We start from the raw sequence: 18,408 nt of genomic DNA on the forward strand, positions 1-18,408 counted from the left end.
AGGAAAACATCCAGCTTCGTTAAACCATGCTACAAAGCTCAGCAATACAACCGGGAATACTGTCCCAAATAAAGAGTAGTGCGTGATGAATGGATGCTCATATGAGAGAATAAGCGCTCATATTTACTTGTCTCCAAACCCATTTAATTTTAATATCAAGTCTAGAACTTAAAATTTGCTTACAATCCAAAACCATTAAATCAAAAACTGAGAAGTCTACTCCTAGAGTCAATATCATGCAGCAAATGTTAACATTGACTATTCTACATGAAATATTCTATATGTAAATGCTAAAGGAAATATTAGTTTTCGCTCCTCGGAAAGAAAAAAAAAAAAAAAAAAAAGCCTTTTGTTTTAAGATCAACCTAATCTACATTTTCCTAGCAAGTTGCGAATAGTGTTGTACAGAATAGGGATGAACTCACCAAACCATGTGAACGCTATACTCGACTGAAACTTGACGTGAGTCATGTTTCTAGTTTTGATTTCAAGTTTTTCTTAAAACAGATGCAGAGAAATCTTCAGCTTGTCTTGTCGCCATTTCGCTAGCTCATAGAATGCCTTTCTTGTCATTCCAAATTTCTCTTGAAACTCTTCGTCACATAAGTATGCCTAAAAGAAATCATACACTTTTATTAGTTGATCGATTCAGCCTAAAAAACAAAATTAATATAGATAGCAAAAGAATGTCATGGCAGCACTAAATGGAACCTGTTTCTTCATACGTAAGCAAAAGGTTACCTCTCTTTTGGTCGCATCTATGTCTGTCACAGGATCACTAGAATTCAGTTTCAATCGCTCGTACGGATATATTACTGAGTTTACGTTGTTGCTGCTATCGCCAACCTGCACTAAGTTTGCATTTCCGGGAGAGCTTGCTTCTGCTGCTGGCAAACCTGCAATAATCAAAGATTCAAGGGCCGAGGGAGGGGGGGACAGGGGGGAGCCCGGGCATCCCCAAAACTCTAGATTTTTTTTTAATTTTACTTTATAATTCAGTACAAAAATTTTATTTTTCATTTCGGTTCCCTTAAATTTTGAAAAATTTATTTTGACCCTCCCAAATTCTAAATTCTTGCTCCACCGACATAAACTTCATAATACGAGTTTGGATTAATTTAACTTTGCATTGTATTTTGAAAAGCATCCAGCAGGACCTTATTTTCCAAGGGCTCATGCTTAAACTTGGGACTCTCCAAACAAACCATGCAATGGACAAACCAAGTCATATTCCATGGAATGCTCTTGCAAGGTCATCAATGCTAGATTTTTTCCCCCCTAATAATTGAATGGTTTAATCCATTTAGTTAAGTAAGCCTCAAAGTGGCCAGTCTTCAATTACTAACAAGGGTCCCTACAATATAGGACAAACAGTCTCCGTTCTCCAATTTTCTTTTCCCAATTATAGTCCCTCATAAGATTTTACCCTATATAATTTTAAACTAGTTAACTAAGTAAAGTCTTTCTTCATTACCAGCACTACCATTTGAAGGAGATTCTGGAAAGAGCTTCCTTGTGACTGGAGTTGGGCTGGGAAAAAGGTGGTTGCTTGAAGACTTAGAATCTGAGCCCGAAACACTGGATGAAGTAGACAAACCGTTTCCCCTCCCATTTGAGCTGACAGAATTGCTTTTGAAACCATCTGGAGTAGTCCCCCTAGAGGATGCTTTCCGTGAGCTTCTTACAGGAACCTGCACAACATGTTAAGTGAAGCATGAATAAGTCATATCTTTTATTACAGTGGAAGGAGTCGAGGAGAATAACGTGCAAGAGCCTGATGTATTGAAACAAATATTTTTTATTTGTAAGCTTAACAAATAAAAAAGGGGATCAAAAAAGTTTAATTCCTTAAATATTAATCTTCTTCCATAATAGCATGTCAACCCTGCATGCGTTATCATCTCTAGCTAATAAATCATCCAGTTTGTACATTATTGTCTTTGGCCCAGAAAAAAATTACAACCAACAAAGCTGAAATATTTGGGTATCAGTGAGAGGCCTGAGCACAAACTTGGACAGAAACCTCAGCATTCTATAATAGAGGCAAGAATAATCCAAAACCAAAAGCTATAAAGCATGCCATATAACATAAATGGAATTATCCATAGGATATAGAGATATGGCTAACAAGAGAATCACTAAATCAATGCCATGTCATCAATTATGCAAAGCAATGCCAATTAGATACAGCAAAGCTGCACTCAAATCTACGGCAATGCCAGTTAGATACACTTAAAATTTTGGATCGATTTCATTCTTTAACTACTTCAATGTTTGTACCATGGTTTTCAGCGTTATGTTGTGAGTATCAGACCCACAACCACAAAATGTAGAAAATATATAAATAGCTGAATAAGGAAGCATACAGAATAAAGCAGAAGATATATATTGTAAAAATGGGAAACTGTCACTAGCATCACTTACTTCCAGATTTTGCTTCTTTCCTTTCAGAATGGCAAGCTTCCGTTCAAATGAGTTGCCATACATCTACAAGGTCCCACAACCTAGTTAAAATATAGCATTCACTGATGACATACCGAATCACCTGACGAAAGATTTCATTGATTACCACATACATTTGCCTTTGAAGAATCCCATTCAAAGAAACGAGTGAAAAATGAAGGTTCCTGCCCTTCTGTAACAACATAAATAGGAGTCTCCAACGATAATCCTTCAACCAGATGGACAGTCTCAAGGAATTTCTGCCAGTTCCAATGAAATTTTAGGAAGATGAAAAGGTAAATGAAGTTTAAACTGAAAGCATAAGGTCTACAGGAAACTAGGTCTTCAATTGAGCATCCCTATACTAGATGCCAAAACATCAGCACGTGTATGGAGAACAAAATGCTAAAACCTAAAGACCAGATAGGCACACATATAACACTCTAAGACCATTAAACTTACTCTTGTGACATTAGACAAGTTAAATATGAATTGTAAAGGTTTATATCCCATAGAACTATATACATTTGAAGTACCAATATATATATATATAGTTCATTTAAAGAAAAAAGATTTATCTATAATAAAAGTATTCAAGAGCTATAGAAATAATTCACCTGGCCAATAGTTAGGGCTTCTTGCTTTGATTTAACATTTGAATAGATTCCAATCCAAACATAGATTTCATCATGGCAGTTGAGTATTAAGACATCTTCAGTAGTTAAATCATCCTGAGAAAAATTGTGTATCTCTTTCACCTGAAAATATATTACATACAAAAAAAAAAAGAACTCATTGAGGGGAAAACGAAAGGAAAGGAAGCAAGAACTATCTCCTAAATGTACCACATTCGAGTAGGAAAAAGGACTATCTCCTAAATGCACTACATTAGAGTAACTTTCAATAAGGGTGGCATCTTGTCTGTAATAGCAAAAACATATTCTACAACACAATTTCTGTCCTTTATCTTAGAATATTATAGTGTTGAATTACTAAAAAATGATTGCTGCTACAGCTGTCAAATTAGGTACTGAAAACCATCATGCACCAAAAAGCTTATATGTATGCTATGAAGGTGCACCCACTATTATTTGCATTCAAGCGTGCCTGGAGAAATATGTATATACCTTGAAATCAGCTGAAACAAAATCCAAGTAGCAAGAGAGACACTATCCACCATTAGATATTATTTGACAACTTAAACCTGGGATAATTCATAACCAAGGCAGAGCACTTCATCTTTTGAGAGAATAAAATTTAAAAGAAAGGCTATTTCGCCTACCATCAGTAGACATAAGTGCAAATAAATGCGGATCATCTGTATATTGTTTTAGCTCCTTTTCCCTTGGATACTCTGTTTTTCCACCAAGTGCCTCCCAGAAATTATCAGGTTCACTCCCTTCTCGCACTGATATAGGTTGCCATGTTGGCTGTAAATAACATCAAGAGAGAATAACTTGTTTTTGTTGTGACAGGTATAAGGAGGGTCTAGCAGTTAAGCAGATAAAATAATTAAATACAAATAATTGTTCCATCTCCAAAAGGCAACTGCATAACTTTCCTTTTCAAAAAAAAAAAAGTAAGGAAACTGCAAATATTTGAACGCAGAAATTTTTTTGAAGCAACAACCAGATTAACATTTCTCCAGAGATGAAACTTTATGAGCTCCAAATAAATGCCAGACTTTTGCCGTTCATTATTGGACATTTTACAATAAAACCATAAATCTACTGCAAAATGCTGAAATAACGTTTGCAGTGAACTGAAATTTTTTCGATCTAAAATCCTTTTCAAAATCTTGCACCACCTCCCCTCCATATCTCCTGTTTGTTTTATCTAACAACTGTATACCATCTTGTTGAATAAGAATCTAGTATAGTAGTATCCAAGTTCAGAAGTAAGCTTACATACATTAATCAGTTCCAGCATCCTATCAAGAAGATCATGGTCGATGCTAGATGACAAATTCCCAATCCAAGTGAATGTAGATGTTCCAGTTTGCAAGATGTAACAATAGGATGAGTTCAGAGAGCTTGCAACCTGCACATGGTTTAGCTCATGATCAATGTCCAAGTTACAAGGACATATCAGGTTCATTGCAAAACACACATAGAACAACATGCACCATACCTGAAAGTTCAAAGTCCAAATCTCATTCGTAATAATCAACTAAACTCAATAAAACTTTCAAATGCGCAAGTTCAAAGCTTTTTCATATCAAATCAGAGCCATCAAATGTAGAGCACAATGCAAAACCTCACACTTCATAGTCAATTGTGTCACCAGGTATCAAAGACTCGCAGAAAAAGGAAAAAATTAATAGTATCACATATACACCAAGGAAACCCCTAGTCCATTGTGGATCCACCATATGGATCAATTTATTTATTGTTTATTGATGGCATCCTCACAATAAGGCCCTATGTGGCAACTGGTTTTAAAGTCCTGTTTCGCAACAGCTTTTAAGATAATATTAGCCTTTTGACCCTACCTTTGTTAATTATATTGTTCATAACCTTATATTAATAGTAGTATTTTGAGGTTGAGAAAGTCTTTCATGAAACTTTTGATCTCATAACTTAACATCAATTCAATTAAACTTTGATCTATTTATCTATTTCGCAAATATAAATATATGGATTGTGCTAAAGATTCGAAATTCATTTTCACTTTATTTTAATTGAACTTTTTAAAATTATTTTACATTTAACATCTAATCAAACAGCTATTTTTTTGGAACGCTTTTGTTTTGAACCACTATATAAACAACTAAAGCTGAGAGTAGGCATTTGACAATAGCAATTCCACAAATTACAATCACCAAAAGTATTATCATTCAGAGAATGTCTTAAAAAGGTAAAACATTTTTGAGAAGAGAGAGAGATTCAAGTGAATGAATTATTTAGATTAAAACAATAAATGACCATATCTTCACTCACAAGGAGGAGCTCTTGATTGAGGACTGCGGACTTTACAGTTTAGACTCAAGACTATAGCCTCAAACTTACTTGGTCAACTTGGATGGCTTGCATGCTATTTGGGCTTGTCCCCTGAACCCGGAAAAGTGCAATCTTGCCTTCATCATAAGTATCATCCACTATATCATTTTCAGTTATGAAACTCTTATATCGTCTACTCAAACCTCCCTACAGGAAACAGCAAAACAAAAGAGTATCCCACACATTACCAATCCGTAACTTAACAGGAGAAGTATAATTACCTCTAGGAATTTCAAAAAAAAAAAAAAAAAAAAAAAAAAAACGAAAATGAAGCAAAAGCATGTCCAGTTGTTGGTACACACCTTAAAAATAATTAGTGTCCGGAAAATCAAGAAAAGTTGAAGTGGCTCCTTGTCCTGAATAACTCGAGCCTGAAGCCAGAATATGCAAGACAAAACAAAAGGAAAATATTAGTGATGCAGGAACAGCAAGTTAATGGTCCGGCAGTATATGGTGAAAATTTTTTCACAAATTTGAGACAACTAAGGACGAGGGTGCATGAAGCTTCTCAAAAGCCTAAAAATCTTCACAACAATAAGTTCTTTTCACAGAAAAATTAAAAACAGCAGATATTATTTAAATTTACAGGAAGTTTAATTAAGAAATTATGCAAAAGGATATCATTCTGCATCGCAAGCAGCTAAAAAGTGAAATTAGACACCATATTTTGAGTTTGGGTCGACATGAACTTTGCTCTAGTCATACTTTTGACAATAACATTATGGAACCAAAGGTGCGCCAGTCATTTCAAAGATACCTGATTCTTAAACAAAGAGGGATTCTTTACTCCTGATCAAACACGATGGCTAACTCATGCAAACAATCTACAAGTTTATCTTGTGTTCAGATAAAACAGAATGTGGTTTTAATATGGATATTAGAGCAGACCTCCAAGGTGACATTTTCAATGTTTTACTATTTGGATTTCAACTTAGTACATCATTTTGATCACATAAAGACAGCTGCAAAATAATATTACGTGAAAGGTATCATATGCCAAGACTCTAGAACAAAATATGGCTAGTGCATAAATATCTAATTTACAGTCAATAACTAACGTAATAATTGTACAAGAGTTTCCAAAAGATGCACGTAGAACTAACCAAAACTGGATCCCCCTTTGTTGAGTCTGCAATAGTATTCATATGGGAAATGGCATCAACTCTATCTTCCTATAAGCAATGAAAAATCATAAGCAAATAAGAGAAAGTTATGATTTTGCAAATTTATTAATGAGTCAATCTACATTTTTAATTTGATTCAGACATCAAATTAACATTCAAAAAGAAAAAAAGGAAACCATAACAATTTTGACTAATCTGTATGCAAAGCCGGATTGATCCAATTATGATATTGTCTTTTTGTTTTCAGGTCATTGGAGCTTTTAGTGGATTTTAATGTAAATAAAGCAACTTTATTAAAACTCATAGCAAGCTGAAATCAAAAGAGAGAAAAGAACAAGCGGAGCTTTTTCTCAAGAAAACAAACATGAACCGACTACCCAAGTTCAATATCTCATATAAAAGCATCTTTGTTAAACCATGCGCACCAGGTGTGAACATGTAGTTTACCTAGAATTTAATCCATTACATAAGTATTTGTAACTGAGACGTACAAACACAGTGTTCGAAATTTGGTTTCACTGCCATGCATACCTGTACACTGCCATGACCAAGCCATGCATAAAATAGATTTTCTTCCCTTTCATTGCCAGCATATTTATATTGAACAATATAACAATTCCCACTGAAAAGCCTTGTCTGCTCTTCGACTGGAACAAGGATCAACTCATCACCATTTACCCGCCAAACCTAAATCATTATGATTTTGCATCAAATGAAAATTCTTTACATTGTAGGCAAAGATATTTTAAAAAAAAAAAGTAGGTATATTTTAGTATGGGGCTACTTTTAGTTTGCCTTCGCAATTTATATAGGGCTGGCAGTCTTCTTCATCAGGAAGCTCCTCCACATCATAACCCTGATGCTTAAATATTGCTGAAAATTGGAAAAGAAGCTGAAGTGAAGGTCAAGACCATTACAGGAAACAAGATTCACCAACCAAGTACTAAACTAATTCTTCTAAGTGCTAATTTTTCTCTTTTGTTTCAATCTGTCTCTAACTTTGCTGCAGGGACGAACCTGCTACTTTTCCTCGACCTTCTTCATACAACTTAGGCTCCACTCGAGGCCAACTCTCAAAATATGACCTAAATACGGATGTTTCAAACCCTTCAGTGAGAAATGTTAAATGGGTTGTTGTAGATCTGCTCTGACTTCTCAGAAAATCCTGTAAAACATTAGCCGATAATGAGGTTAGGAACAATGTCTTTGAGAATTGATATGGCATGCATTATTTAATTGATAGAAACAACGTTCCATATCTGGATAATGCTTTCTCCTCATACTTCATGCATTCCTATTTTGTGGTATAAATTTAGACTTCAAAATGCTAATACTTAATTATGGTATAATTGCCAGGAACTCCAACCAATTAACGTCTATGATCTGCCTAGTAGGTTAAGGAATTATCAAAAAGTTGAATGAACTTAGTTTCAAGTTGTAATTCAATGTGGGAAAAATATTATTGTGTATTTTTTTTTCATCAATAGGGTCACATATATATCTCCTAACTGTTACAAAGATAGTTAACTCGAGGTTCATTTAATGCTTTTATAAAAATATCTCCTAACTGTTCAATTATTTTAACGTGTCCTGTAGAGAGAACAACCTGCTGTATCTTTTCACAAATGAAATGACGATCAATCTCGATATGTTTTGTTCGTTCATGGAATACCGGATCTGATGCAATGTGAAGAGCAGCTAGATTATCACACTATAACTTTGCAGGCAAGGACGATTTGAAACCAATTTCCTCTAACAACTGACGAATCCAAATTAATTCACAAGTAGATTGTGCCATAGCTCGATATTCTGATTCCGCACTCGATCGTGAGACTACATTTTGTTTCTTGCTCGTCCATGATATCAAGTTTCCACCCACAAAGACACAATATCCTGAAGTTGATTTTCTATCAACCTTCGAACTTGCCCAATCCGCATCTAAAAAACACTCAATGTCCAAATGCCTATGATTACTATAAAGGAGGCTACGACCTGGATTACCTTTTAAGTAGCACAAAATCTATCACAAAGCTTCCCAATGGATAACAGTAGGAGAAGACATAAACTGGCTTAAGATGCTCACAGAGTATGTAATATTTGGACGTATCACCGTAAGATAATTCAGTTTGCCCACCAATCTTCTATACATCTCAAGATCGTCAAATAGCTCACCATCAAATTAAAAGTTGCAAATTAGGAGTCATTGGAGCACTGCATGGCTTGGCACCCAACTTTCCAGTTTCCTTCGGTAAGTCAAGGACATACTTCCTTTGAGATAAGAAGATGCCTCTCTTACACCTAGACACTTCAATACCCAAAAAATACTTCAACGATCCTAAGTTTTTTGTCTTGAACTGAGTCTAGAGAAATGACTTGAGTGATGCAATGCCGGCTGAATCACTCCCTGTAATAACAATGTCATCAACATAAACCGCAAGTAAAATGAAACCAGTCTTAGTACTTCTAAAAAATACAAAATGATCAGAAGTACTCTTCTTCATGCCAAATTGGTGTACCACATTGCAAAATCTACCAAACCACATTGCAAAGTTTACACAGTTTACCCAACTCCCCCTGAGCAACAAAGCCTCATGGTTGCTCCATGTAAACTTCCTCCTGAACATCCCCATGAAGAAAGGCATTCTTAACAACCAGCTGATGTAAAGGCCAGTCAAAAGTAGCTGTTAAAGAAATAACCAAATGAACAAAAGACAATTTGGCTACAGGAGAAAGAGTATCAGACTAATCAAGGCCATAAATCTGAGAATAACCCTTAGCACCTAAACGAGCCTTGAGACGAGCAACAGGCCCATCAGGATTCACTTTAACGATGAAAACCCACTTACAACCAATAGCTTTCTTACCTGCCGAGAGAGGCACAAGATCCTAAGTACCATTAGTATCTAAGGCAGCCATCTCCTCTTTCATTGCTGCACACCAACCAGGATGGGATAAAGATTGAACAACAGTTTTAAGGGTAGAAACAGAGTCTAGGTTACTTACAAAACAACGAGATGAAGAAGAAAGATGATCATAACTGACAAAAGAAGAAATAGGATAGGTACACTTGAGTTTACCTTTTCAAAGAGCAATGGGAAGGTCAAGATCTAACTGAGGAGTGGATGACACAGGCTCAAGTTGAGTAGAGGGAACCAGATCTTCTGTTGAAACGGCAAGTGAGGGAAGTGAGTCAAGAGTTCCTGGTCTTCTGGAATAAACCTGTTCAAAACGAGGGCGAGCAGGAGCAGGAATAGGACCAGTAGACGCTGTAGCAGGAGCAAGTGCAAGTTCAGGAATAGGAATAGGAGTAGGAAGGCTAGAAAGTTTCTGGATAGAGTAGAGGCACCCAGGATACTTTACTACGCTATGATTCCCATCTGCCAAGTCAACTAGGTTTGAACGCCTTTGGGTGCATTCCCGGTAAGGGAGTAAGGAACCCCTCCTCCTCTCCATCTCTACCCACCAAAAACATGGTCACACCATGGGAACCACGAAAAAAAGCGAACACTCGGTCAATCGAACTATGTCGTGAACAGAGTTCCTAGTCTCTAAGAGGTATACAATCCTACTTTAATGAATCTAATGCTGACCACGTTCAGTTCACAGCTTCTTAAATGGATCCATTTATGGAACTAAAAAAGCATTGACCTTTCCCCTCGGGTGTGTGGGGGAGTGGAATCGCTTCCCATATCATATACCCTTCCCACAAAAGTTGTTATGCCGAAAATAAGATTGCTTGCTCTTCCTTCGTAGAGAAACTATGTAACTTCTTTCTCTCAGGCTCAAGCTCTTTCCCACATCTTAAACATTCGAATGAGTATTCTGACAAAGCTCATCATCCTCCCCCTTACTCTTATATATAGAAGAAGAAAAAATTGAGTATTCTCAAAAAATGTGACATCTACAGAAACAAGATAACGATCAAGATCGGGAGAGAAACAACAATACCCCTTGTGATGTTGAGAATACCTAAGGAAAACGCAACGAATAGACTTTGGATATAATTTGGAAACCTATGGACGTACACCACGAACAAAACAATTACAACCAAAAATATGAGGTTCAATAGGAAATAAAAGCTTAGAAGGAAACAAGACACTATAAGGAATTGGACCATTAAGCACAGAAGAAGGCATGCGATTAATCAAAGAACATGCAGTAGAAACAGCATCAGCCCAAAAATATTTAGGGACCTTCATTTGGAATAGAAGTGCCCTAACAACCTCAAGAAAATGTCAATTTTTCTTTCTGCAACCCTATTTTGAGAAAGAGTATCAACACAAGATATTTGATGAAGAATATCATTCTATGAAAAATAAGATTGGAAGGAACTAGATAGATATTTTTTAACATTATCACTTTGCAAAATGCGAACAGAGGCATTGAGTTTTAATCTCGGAACAAAAGGAACAGAAAATAGAGAATGTCTCAGAACGAGTTTTCATTCAAAATAACCAAGTAATACGAGAATAATCATCCACAAAAGTTACAAAATACCTAAAGCCAATTTTAGAAATAACAGAACATCTACCCGGAACATCAGAATGAACTAACACAAAAAGGGATGAAACTTGTTTATTGACTCGAGGAACTAAAGGTAAACGATGAAGTTTAGCAAATTGACAAGATTCACATTCTAAAATTGATAAAGACTGAAATTGCAGATACAACTTCTTTAAAGTAGACAATGAAGGATGGCTCAAATGACAATGAACCTCAAGAGGAGATAGAGCACCAGCACAAGCCAGAGATAATGAAACTTGTTCATCCAGAAGATAAATACTCAAGTCGTCTACCAATAATCTGCTTCGTCAAAAGATCCTAAAACGCACAATAGGTAAGACAAAATTTAACACAACAATTCAGTATATGAATAATTTTGCTAACAGACAATAGATTAAATGAACAACGAAGCAAACAAAAAACAGAAGACAATGGAAGAGATGGGATGGGATTGGCGTGCCAATACACTTGACAGAAGATGTGGACCCATCAGCTAGAGTAACATGACAATTAAATTGTTCAGGTTCTTTTAATGAGGATAAGAGACTAGGGTTACATGTCATGTGATCTGTGCAACCAAAATCAATGAACCACTCTGATTAGATAGACATAAGACATGTATTAGGAGTACCTGAATTGGCAGCAGCAGCAATTTAGGAATCAATAGACTTAGAAGAACGGTATCAAAAGAGCTCAGCACAATTCGCAGCAGAAATTGTTACAGTGTTATCAGAAAAAGCAACTGCAGAATCTTGACTAGCCATATTTGCCCTTGGCGACTTATTTATCAGTTTCTTGCAATACCATTTAGTGTGACCAAGTTCATGGCAAAAATGGCAGATAATAATGCTCGCCTCCCGATTAATTGCTCCATTACTACAGTTATTTCCTCTTTTCCTCTGTTCCTGGCTACCTAGCTACCTGATTACGACTCACAAGGGCATTTATTTTCATAAGGGGAAGGGGTATGAGAGCCTTTAGTACGCAGTAATCTACCAAAAGTCTCATGAAGAGAAGTAATGTCACTGCCGGAAAGAAGCCACGATTTGGCAGTTTTAAAAACCGGAGTAAGACCTGCAAGAAAACTCATCACAGCCTTTTGTTATCGTTGAGTTTGATGAACCTTAACATCGGGGCTAAAAGGCAATAAAACATTAAAATCCGCATAAATCTTCTTAAATTTCATGAAATAAGCTGTAAGGGGCTTATCTTGCTAATCGGTCCAATAAAATCATTTGCAAACCTCGTACATACAAGACAAATTACCTTTTCCCGAGCACAAGAATTCAAGATATTCCATTGTTTCTTTAACAAATTCACAATGATTAATTAACCCAACCACTTCACTATCAATAGAATTTCGAATCAGTAGAAATAACTTAGCATCTTCCCTTAGCCAACTTTGCCTAATGTCACCAGTTGGTGGATCATCAATTAGATGGATCATCTTTTTCAACACTCCTCAAATAAATTCTAATCGTCTTACTCCAATCTAAATAATTAGTTCCCTTCAATTTATGTTCTGTGATTTTATTCATTGCTAGGATCAATTCAGTAATAGTAGCTTTAGTATCTTTAGGTTCAGTACCCATTATTAATAAAAACTAAACATCCTACCAGCAACTCAGAAACAGACGCACTAAAAGAATAGTATGAATCCAACTTAATCCGACCTTTCAACGCAAACACGGGCAAAAAAGAACAGTAGTAACCTGAAACGCCAAAGTAATTTTGACAAAACTGAGAATGCCCCTACCAAAACTTCGTCGGATAGGAAAAACGACCGCCTAAGTAAACTGCTGACCTAAAGTCGAAGTCAGAGAACAAATTCCGATCGCCAGAAACAGCTGGACGCCGCCACGCGCCGACGAGTGGTACTATAGCAGAAAATAAATCAAGCACGTGAGGCCCACGCGCAAGGAATCCGGTGATTAGATTTTGAGGAAACACTGGTCGGCAACTGGAGAAGCCCTTGGGGTAGGCGGTGAGACAAAACAATGACCCTAGAGTGGTCACCAGGACTAATAGCGATGAGAGATCACCGGAATATTCAATGCAAACGAGAAAAATAAAATCTAACAAGCCAAAGGCTCTGATACCATGTAATTCAATGTGGAAAAAATATTATTGTGTATTTTTTTTCATCGGTAGGGTCACATATATATACATTTACAAAATACTATAAACTTATTAGGAATCTAACTCATAACAGAACTCTATTTACAACTTGTCCTCAACAAAAGTAAAGTTATCATTTCATCAAAGTACTGGACACGCAAAAACTATATTTGAACTTGGACCATATAAGCAATAACAGGCACATCCACTTAACCTCAAAAAACTAGATATATTTGCTCCCTTGTATTTTGCGCAGGACAGATTGCGTCCCTAGGCTTGCTCCATTACATTTTTCACTAAACTTAATAGAAACTACAAATTCAAACCCTAAATGTAGCCCATTTACTTGGTTGCATGAAGAATTTATGGCATATTTTTATGATATCCTTTTAGCAATTAACATCTAAACCAAAATCTAGGTTTGATATCCTGAGATGACTGCACCAATTTCCTTCCTAATCACAACATCCCTAGTACAAATTACATACTTCCCAACTGCAAGTACAGAGGAAGAAGTGGTTTGGAAAGAGACATACAAGAAAGATGATGGTGAAGAAAGCTTTTCTTACTTCAGTGGCTGAAATTGACGTCTTCCGTTCTGTAACTGAAGTGTTTCGACCCCTCCATACAAAACTTTCAGCACCACAATCCAGCATATAGCACTTATTTGAGTCGAGCATTTCTTTGTTTAATGAATTACCTTCACATGGACATAGTTTACCTTGTAATGTTATCCTGTTGATAAGAGAATCTTTAGCATTTCTGGAGAAAAATTATATGGTGATATTTGAACGTAATACCAACATGAGGATAGAAAAAACACATAGATGCTAGCTAACACAGACAAAAAGAGATGTATGCACAACTTGAGAAATCCCTCAAAATTCGAAAAAATTTAATGATCAATGAACTTGGGCAAGTTAGGAACAAAAAGAAGCCATTGTAGATATTGGAATATAATAGGTGCAGTGCATCCTTTAGCTGACCTGTGTGCAAGATGACTTTAGCATTAGTCATCCAAGCCTAATTGAGTATGCAGGGATTTTTCGTGATATTAAACATGCTTACCAGACCAAGAATAGACAAAAGTTCAAATTAGCAAATCTACTAAGAAAGGTAAAAAAAAAAAAAAAAAAAAAAAAAAAAAAAAAAAAAAAAAAAAAAAAAAAAAACCTCACCAAAATAGTTGTATAGGTGGAGTATTAGATTCCTCCAGAGCATCAGATGGCAAATCCCTTGGAATGGGTGCATAACCACCAAACAAACTCCAAAATTCACCAACATCAGAATCACCAACAAATTTTCCATCCTCTGCAAAGCAATTAATGGCAATTTCCCTCATTTAATGTCATTGAGGAGAGCGGGAGGGAGGGAAAGTAGAAATATGAGGGGAATTTCTAACCTATAACTGCCACCTCACATAATCTGCCATGTTTGTTTTCTTTGACATACTGAACAACCTCCAAAGCTTTAGCTCTTTCTTGTATGGTAGAGTTGCATCCACTGAAGAGGAAAATTTTTGATGCGGTGTCAAGTATGAATACATCGTTATGATTCAAAGATGACCGAGAAAAAGAGACCTGAAACACATTATACATCTTAAAAATCATACTCCCAACTCTCTCTAACCAGGCTTAGAGAACAAGAACTCATGCATATTTTTTAATAAAGAAAATTAAAAGAAGTTCAGCATCAAGACGAGAAATGCAGGTTTTGGAATCATTGTCTATATGGAAGTTGGTTCATGTCAATATATTCAGCAGTATACATTGTCAACGATATGTAAAAGACACGCACGGGACAGGCAAAGATAAATATTAGCTATACAATGATTATTCACAAACCCAAATTTTCCAAAGACTAGATAATAAAATGACATTGAACATCAGCATGCCAGCATTTGTCTCAATAAAGTTCAAGTGATAGGTAAGAAATCAATTTCCACAAGCATGATAGTTGCCATTGTTGAACCTTCAAAGACAGCTTACTTCTTTCACAGAAACAACATGATCGCCCTTGCATCTTAGCAAGCTAACTCTGTATGATTGGTCATCCAAGTGCCCATGCTGTGACAAATATACTCCTTCGGCAGGTATAATGCAAGGTTTGAAGTATGACAAGAACTTCTCTGTTTCTTGGCCCTGAACTTCCCTATATTGCACGGTACAGGACCCTAAAGCTGAATCTAATTCAAGTGCTTTGTCTGATGCCAAGGATGAATCCTCCTGAAAAAACCAGTTTGCAACTTTAGAATGTCCTCTAACAATACAAACTATCAAAATTTCAAAATTTTTGTTCACATACAGTGGTTGTCTTACATCAGATATACCAACTTGTAAGTATTACAATTTAAAAATGCAAAACCGTCAACAGCTATTCTTAACAGTTTATCAATCTCCTTTGGTTAAAAACTTATAGCTTGTTTGGTTGGGTAAAAACAGGGAGGGGTGTAAAATAACAAGTGAAAATTTGTTGGGTTTTGCAAAATACCTTGTTTGGGAAGGAGGTAAAATTATGAGTGGACATAAAACATTCTTTATTTTACTTCCTCCAATTTACTCTCCAAAATGGGAGGAAAATAAAACAATAAAGGTGCAACTAAAATAAAATAAATTTATTTTACTCACACTCTCTTATTCCCTCCAAACCAAACAAAGAGTGTAAAATAAGTAAAATGAATAGTACCATTTTACTCTCTCATTTTACATCCTCTCCATCCAAACAAAGCATTATTGTAGCTAAACAATAATAAATTGACGTGAGCCACAAATACATTGGAGCTCAACCTCACCATATGCTTTCCTTTCCTCCTTATTTTCAAATAAATGGAAATAAATTCAAGACAATTCACCTACATTTCTTTAATAATAATCTTGTAATTATGTGATTGGTTGGCTAGTTGCAAAATCATTCTCTTACATCTACTTACAATCATCTTTGGCCACATTTAGTTTAGTCTGGAAATGGAAATGCTTTGAAATAGGATCTTTTTCTTGTTTCATATATTCTACATAGGGAATTCAAATATCTTTATATCATGTTATTGTAGAATAACTTGAATTTTTAAATTATCATAAAGTTAAATTCAATGATCTCAAAAAATGAACACGGAATGGGGAATTCGCAGGAGGCATAAATTTTCATTCCGAAGGGAACAAAACATGCCACTTAACTTTCTAACACTCTAAAACACAGTGATTGAAAATGCAGAAAAGCACTATATAAGTTGAAAAGATAATACAAAAACCTCATTCGCATCTTTTCCTATCCAGTAATGTACGTCGTGCCGAGGAGCTCCATTTTTGAGCAAAACGGTCTGTTCAAAATAAACAAATAATAAGGTCAAGCTCTCAATTCATATTCAAATAGAGAACAAAAGGAAGTCCATACGCTACAAAACAAGTATAACTACGCGTGAAATTAACTCGACAATGAAGAAGAAATGGCAAATAAAATATTTCAGAAGTAGAACCCACATTCAACACTATATAAGCATTTCCAGAATAGAACTTCCCATGCAAGGATTTCGGAAGTGGAATCAACCGTAGATTCTCCACGCACCAGATCTCCAAACCGCTAAACGCAAAACCGATAAAAGGAAAACGAAGTCACAGTATGCTTACAGCAGAGCTAAAAACAGCTTCCATGGTAGCACAAACTCAAAAAGAAAAAAAAATGCAAAGGATACGGTTTTGCTCCTGCGCCATGGAAGAACGAATCAATATCTTTAGTATCAAGCGCCATTATCTTTCATCGGTCTTACAAATATCTTCTGCACTCCAAAAATGAAAAAATATCAGACCGTAGTTGATAGCGGAACACAGTCAAACGCCATGAAAGAGGAACTGAACAAGCAAAGTCTCACCTTATCAGTAACAATTGGAGTTCTGAAGATAATTAAGAAAATTAGAAAGAGAAAGCAATGCTTAATTTGATTGATTTGCTTGCAAATGGTAATGGTAACCGAAAGTAGAAGATTGAAGAAAATTAGAGCATGCTTTGCATTATCGCTTGGCTTTGCTTTGTCGGCCAGCTAAGACAGGGGCCCACACTAAGTGTTAGGCTGTAGCTTTATCGGGATTTAGACTTTTAGATTGGAGTGGGAAATGAAAATGAAAGGGGCAAAGGGCGGTGCTTGCTCGTTCCCGCTCCTTTGGTTTTTTCAACTCCTCCGACGTCGTTTGTAGATTTGGATTCACCTGATTACTCCACCTGGATAATATAAAAAAATAAAATGAAATAAAACACCGCCAAACAATCAAAGACGTTCTAGCCAAAATATTCTTGAGTTGACTATCCGTGTATTGTTTTGGACGAATTGTTTTCGGTTTTTGTTTAATTATTAATTTTTTTAATTTCGATTTCAATTTTCAATCTTCTGTATTTTTAGTTTTCAATTTTCTAGGTAAAACTGAACCGGCTCCATTTTCAAATTTACTCCAGTGTCAAAATACATTTTCGTTTGATTAGAAGGTTGTTTAAACGAATAAATTTTGAATGAGGTGAAATGACATAATATATTTTAAAAACGGTAAATAATTTGATGTCGATAAAAAATATTTAAAAATGAAATATTCTGATTTGGTTGAAATTTTGGCTCTGCATTTGTTTAATTTTTGTTATAAAATAAGTGAATGTGGTATATGGGCTAGAAATTTATATTATTAATTATTACGAATATAGGACTTTATTAAGTTTCACTTATATAACTATATATATGTGGCTTATCATCAATAATAAATACACTCTCGTATTCTCTCATATTTTACTCTCTATTCTTTCATATTCTCTCCCTATTTTTCCATTATATTATAACAATATTTTATTTTTCTTTCTTTTAAAAGTTTTGAATTTTTTCTTTATTTTCTGTATTTTTTTATTTGGAAACTTATATTTATTTATAATAATTATGATTTTAAAATCTAATTATATTAATTATGTATCATTAAAATACTGAAAGTTCAATGTTTATTACTAATTTACATTCTATATTTTTCAATATCTAAAATCTCAAATATTACATTATTTCCAATATTTATCTAAATTTTAAAACTAATATATATATGTTTATGTTTGTATATGTAAATATCTCAGTGTCTATATTATATCTATATATTTTCTCTACCTATCTATATTTATATCTCTATATATGTCTATCTATATTTATATTTATTAGACTTTCTATCTATATATATTGTTCATATTTACATTCGATATTTGTA

At 35.1% G+C, this 18,408-nt stretch overlaps 1 protein-coding gene across 5 annotated transcripts; it reads right to left on the reverse strand.

Annotated features, from left to right (window-relative positions):
• Positions 1–102: 102 nt before the first annotated feature.
• On the reverse strand, positions 103–17,232 carry VLN1 (villin-like 1). Of its 5 annotated transcripts, none has more exons than XM_012212327.4 (23): positions 17,052–17,232; positions 16,875–16,958; positions 16,663–16,762; positions 16,434–16,502; positions 15,175–15,411; positions 14,589–14,766; positions 14,365–14,497; positions 13,723–13,921; positions 7,583–7,730; positions 7,350–7,438; positions 7,097–7,252; positions 6,545–6,613; positions 5,744–5,812; positions 5,451–5,588; positions 4,354–4,482; positions 3,725–3,872; positions 3,570–3,580; positions 3,060–3,200; positions 2,577–2,702; positions 2,425–2,487; positions 1,484–1,691; positions 742–896; positions 103–612 (listed from the first exon to the last, which is right to left on the reverse strand). In XM_012212327.4, the coding sequence occupies exons 2-23, from the start codon at positions 16,928–16,930 to the stop codon at positions 499–501; spliced, it is 2,736 nt and encodes a 911-aa protein (XP_012067717.1). In that variant the 5' UTR covers positions 16,931–16,958; positions 17,052–17,232; the 3' UTR covers positions 103–498. The 5 variants fall into 5 exon arrangements, with proteins under 5 accessions (XP_012067717.1, XP_012067709.1, XP_012067725.1 ...); XM_012212319.4 differs by having other exon boundaries at positions 1,475–1,691; positions 17,052–17,227; XM_012212335.4 differs by having other exon boundaries at positions 1,475–1,691; positions 13,756–13,921; positions 17,052–17,223.
• Between the last annotated feature and the right edge of the window lie 1,176 nt (positions 17,233–18,408).

This window comes from Jatropha curcas, chromosome 5 (genome assembly GCF_041381405.1).
Source record: "Jatropha curcas cultivar XTBG-Jc1 chromosome 5, XTBG_Jcur_1.0, whole genome shotgun sequence".
Lineage (NCBI taxonomy): Eukaryota > Viridiplantae > Streptophyta > Magnoliopsida > Malpighiales > Euphorbiaceae > Jatropha > Jatropha curcas.

What these genes read in the sequence shown, in the direction of transcription:
- VLN1 (XM_012212319.4), bottom strand. Translation starts at nt 16,930, where the DNA reads ATGGCGCTTGATACTAAAGATATTGATTCGTTCTTCCATGGCGCAGGA. An exon ending in TTGGTCATGGCAGTGTACAG is followed by an intron (nt 6,614 to 7,096) that starts GTATGCATGGCA and finishes CATTGCTTATAG; the next exon opens with GAAGATAGAGTTGATGCCAT. An exon ending in AAGCCATCCAAGTTGACCAA is followed by an intron (nt 4,483 to 5,450) that starts GTAAGTTTGAGG and finishes AACCATGTGCAG; the next exon opens with GTTGCAAGCTCTCTGAACTC.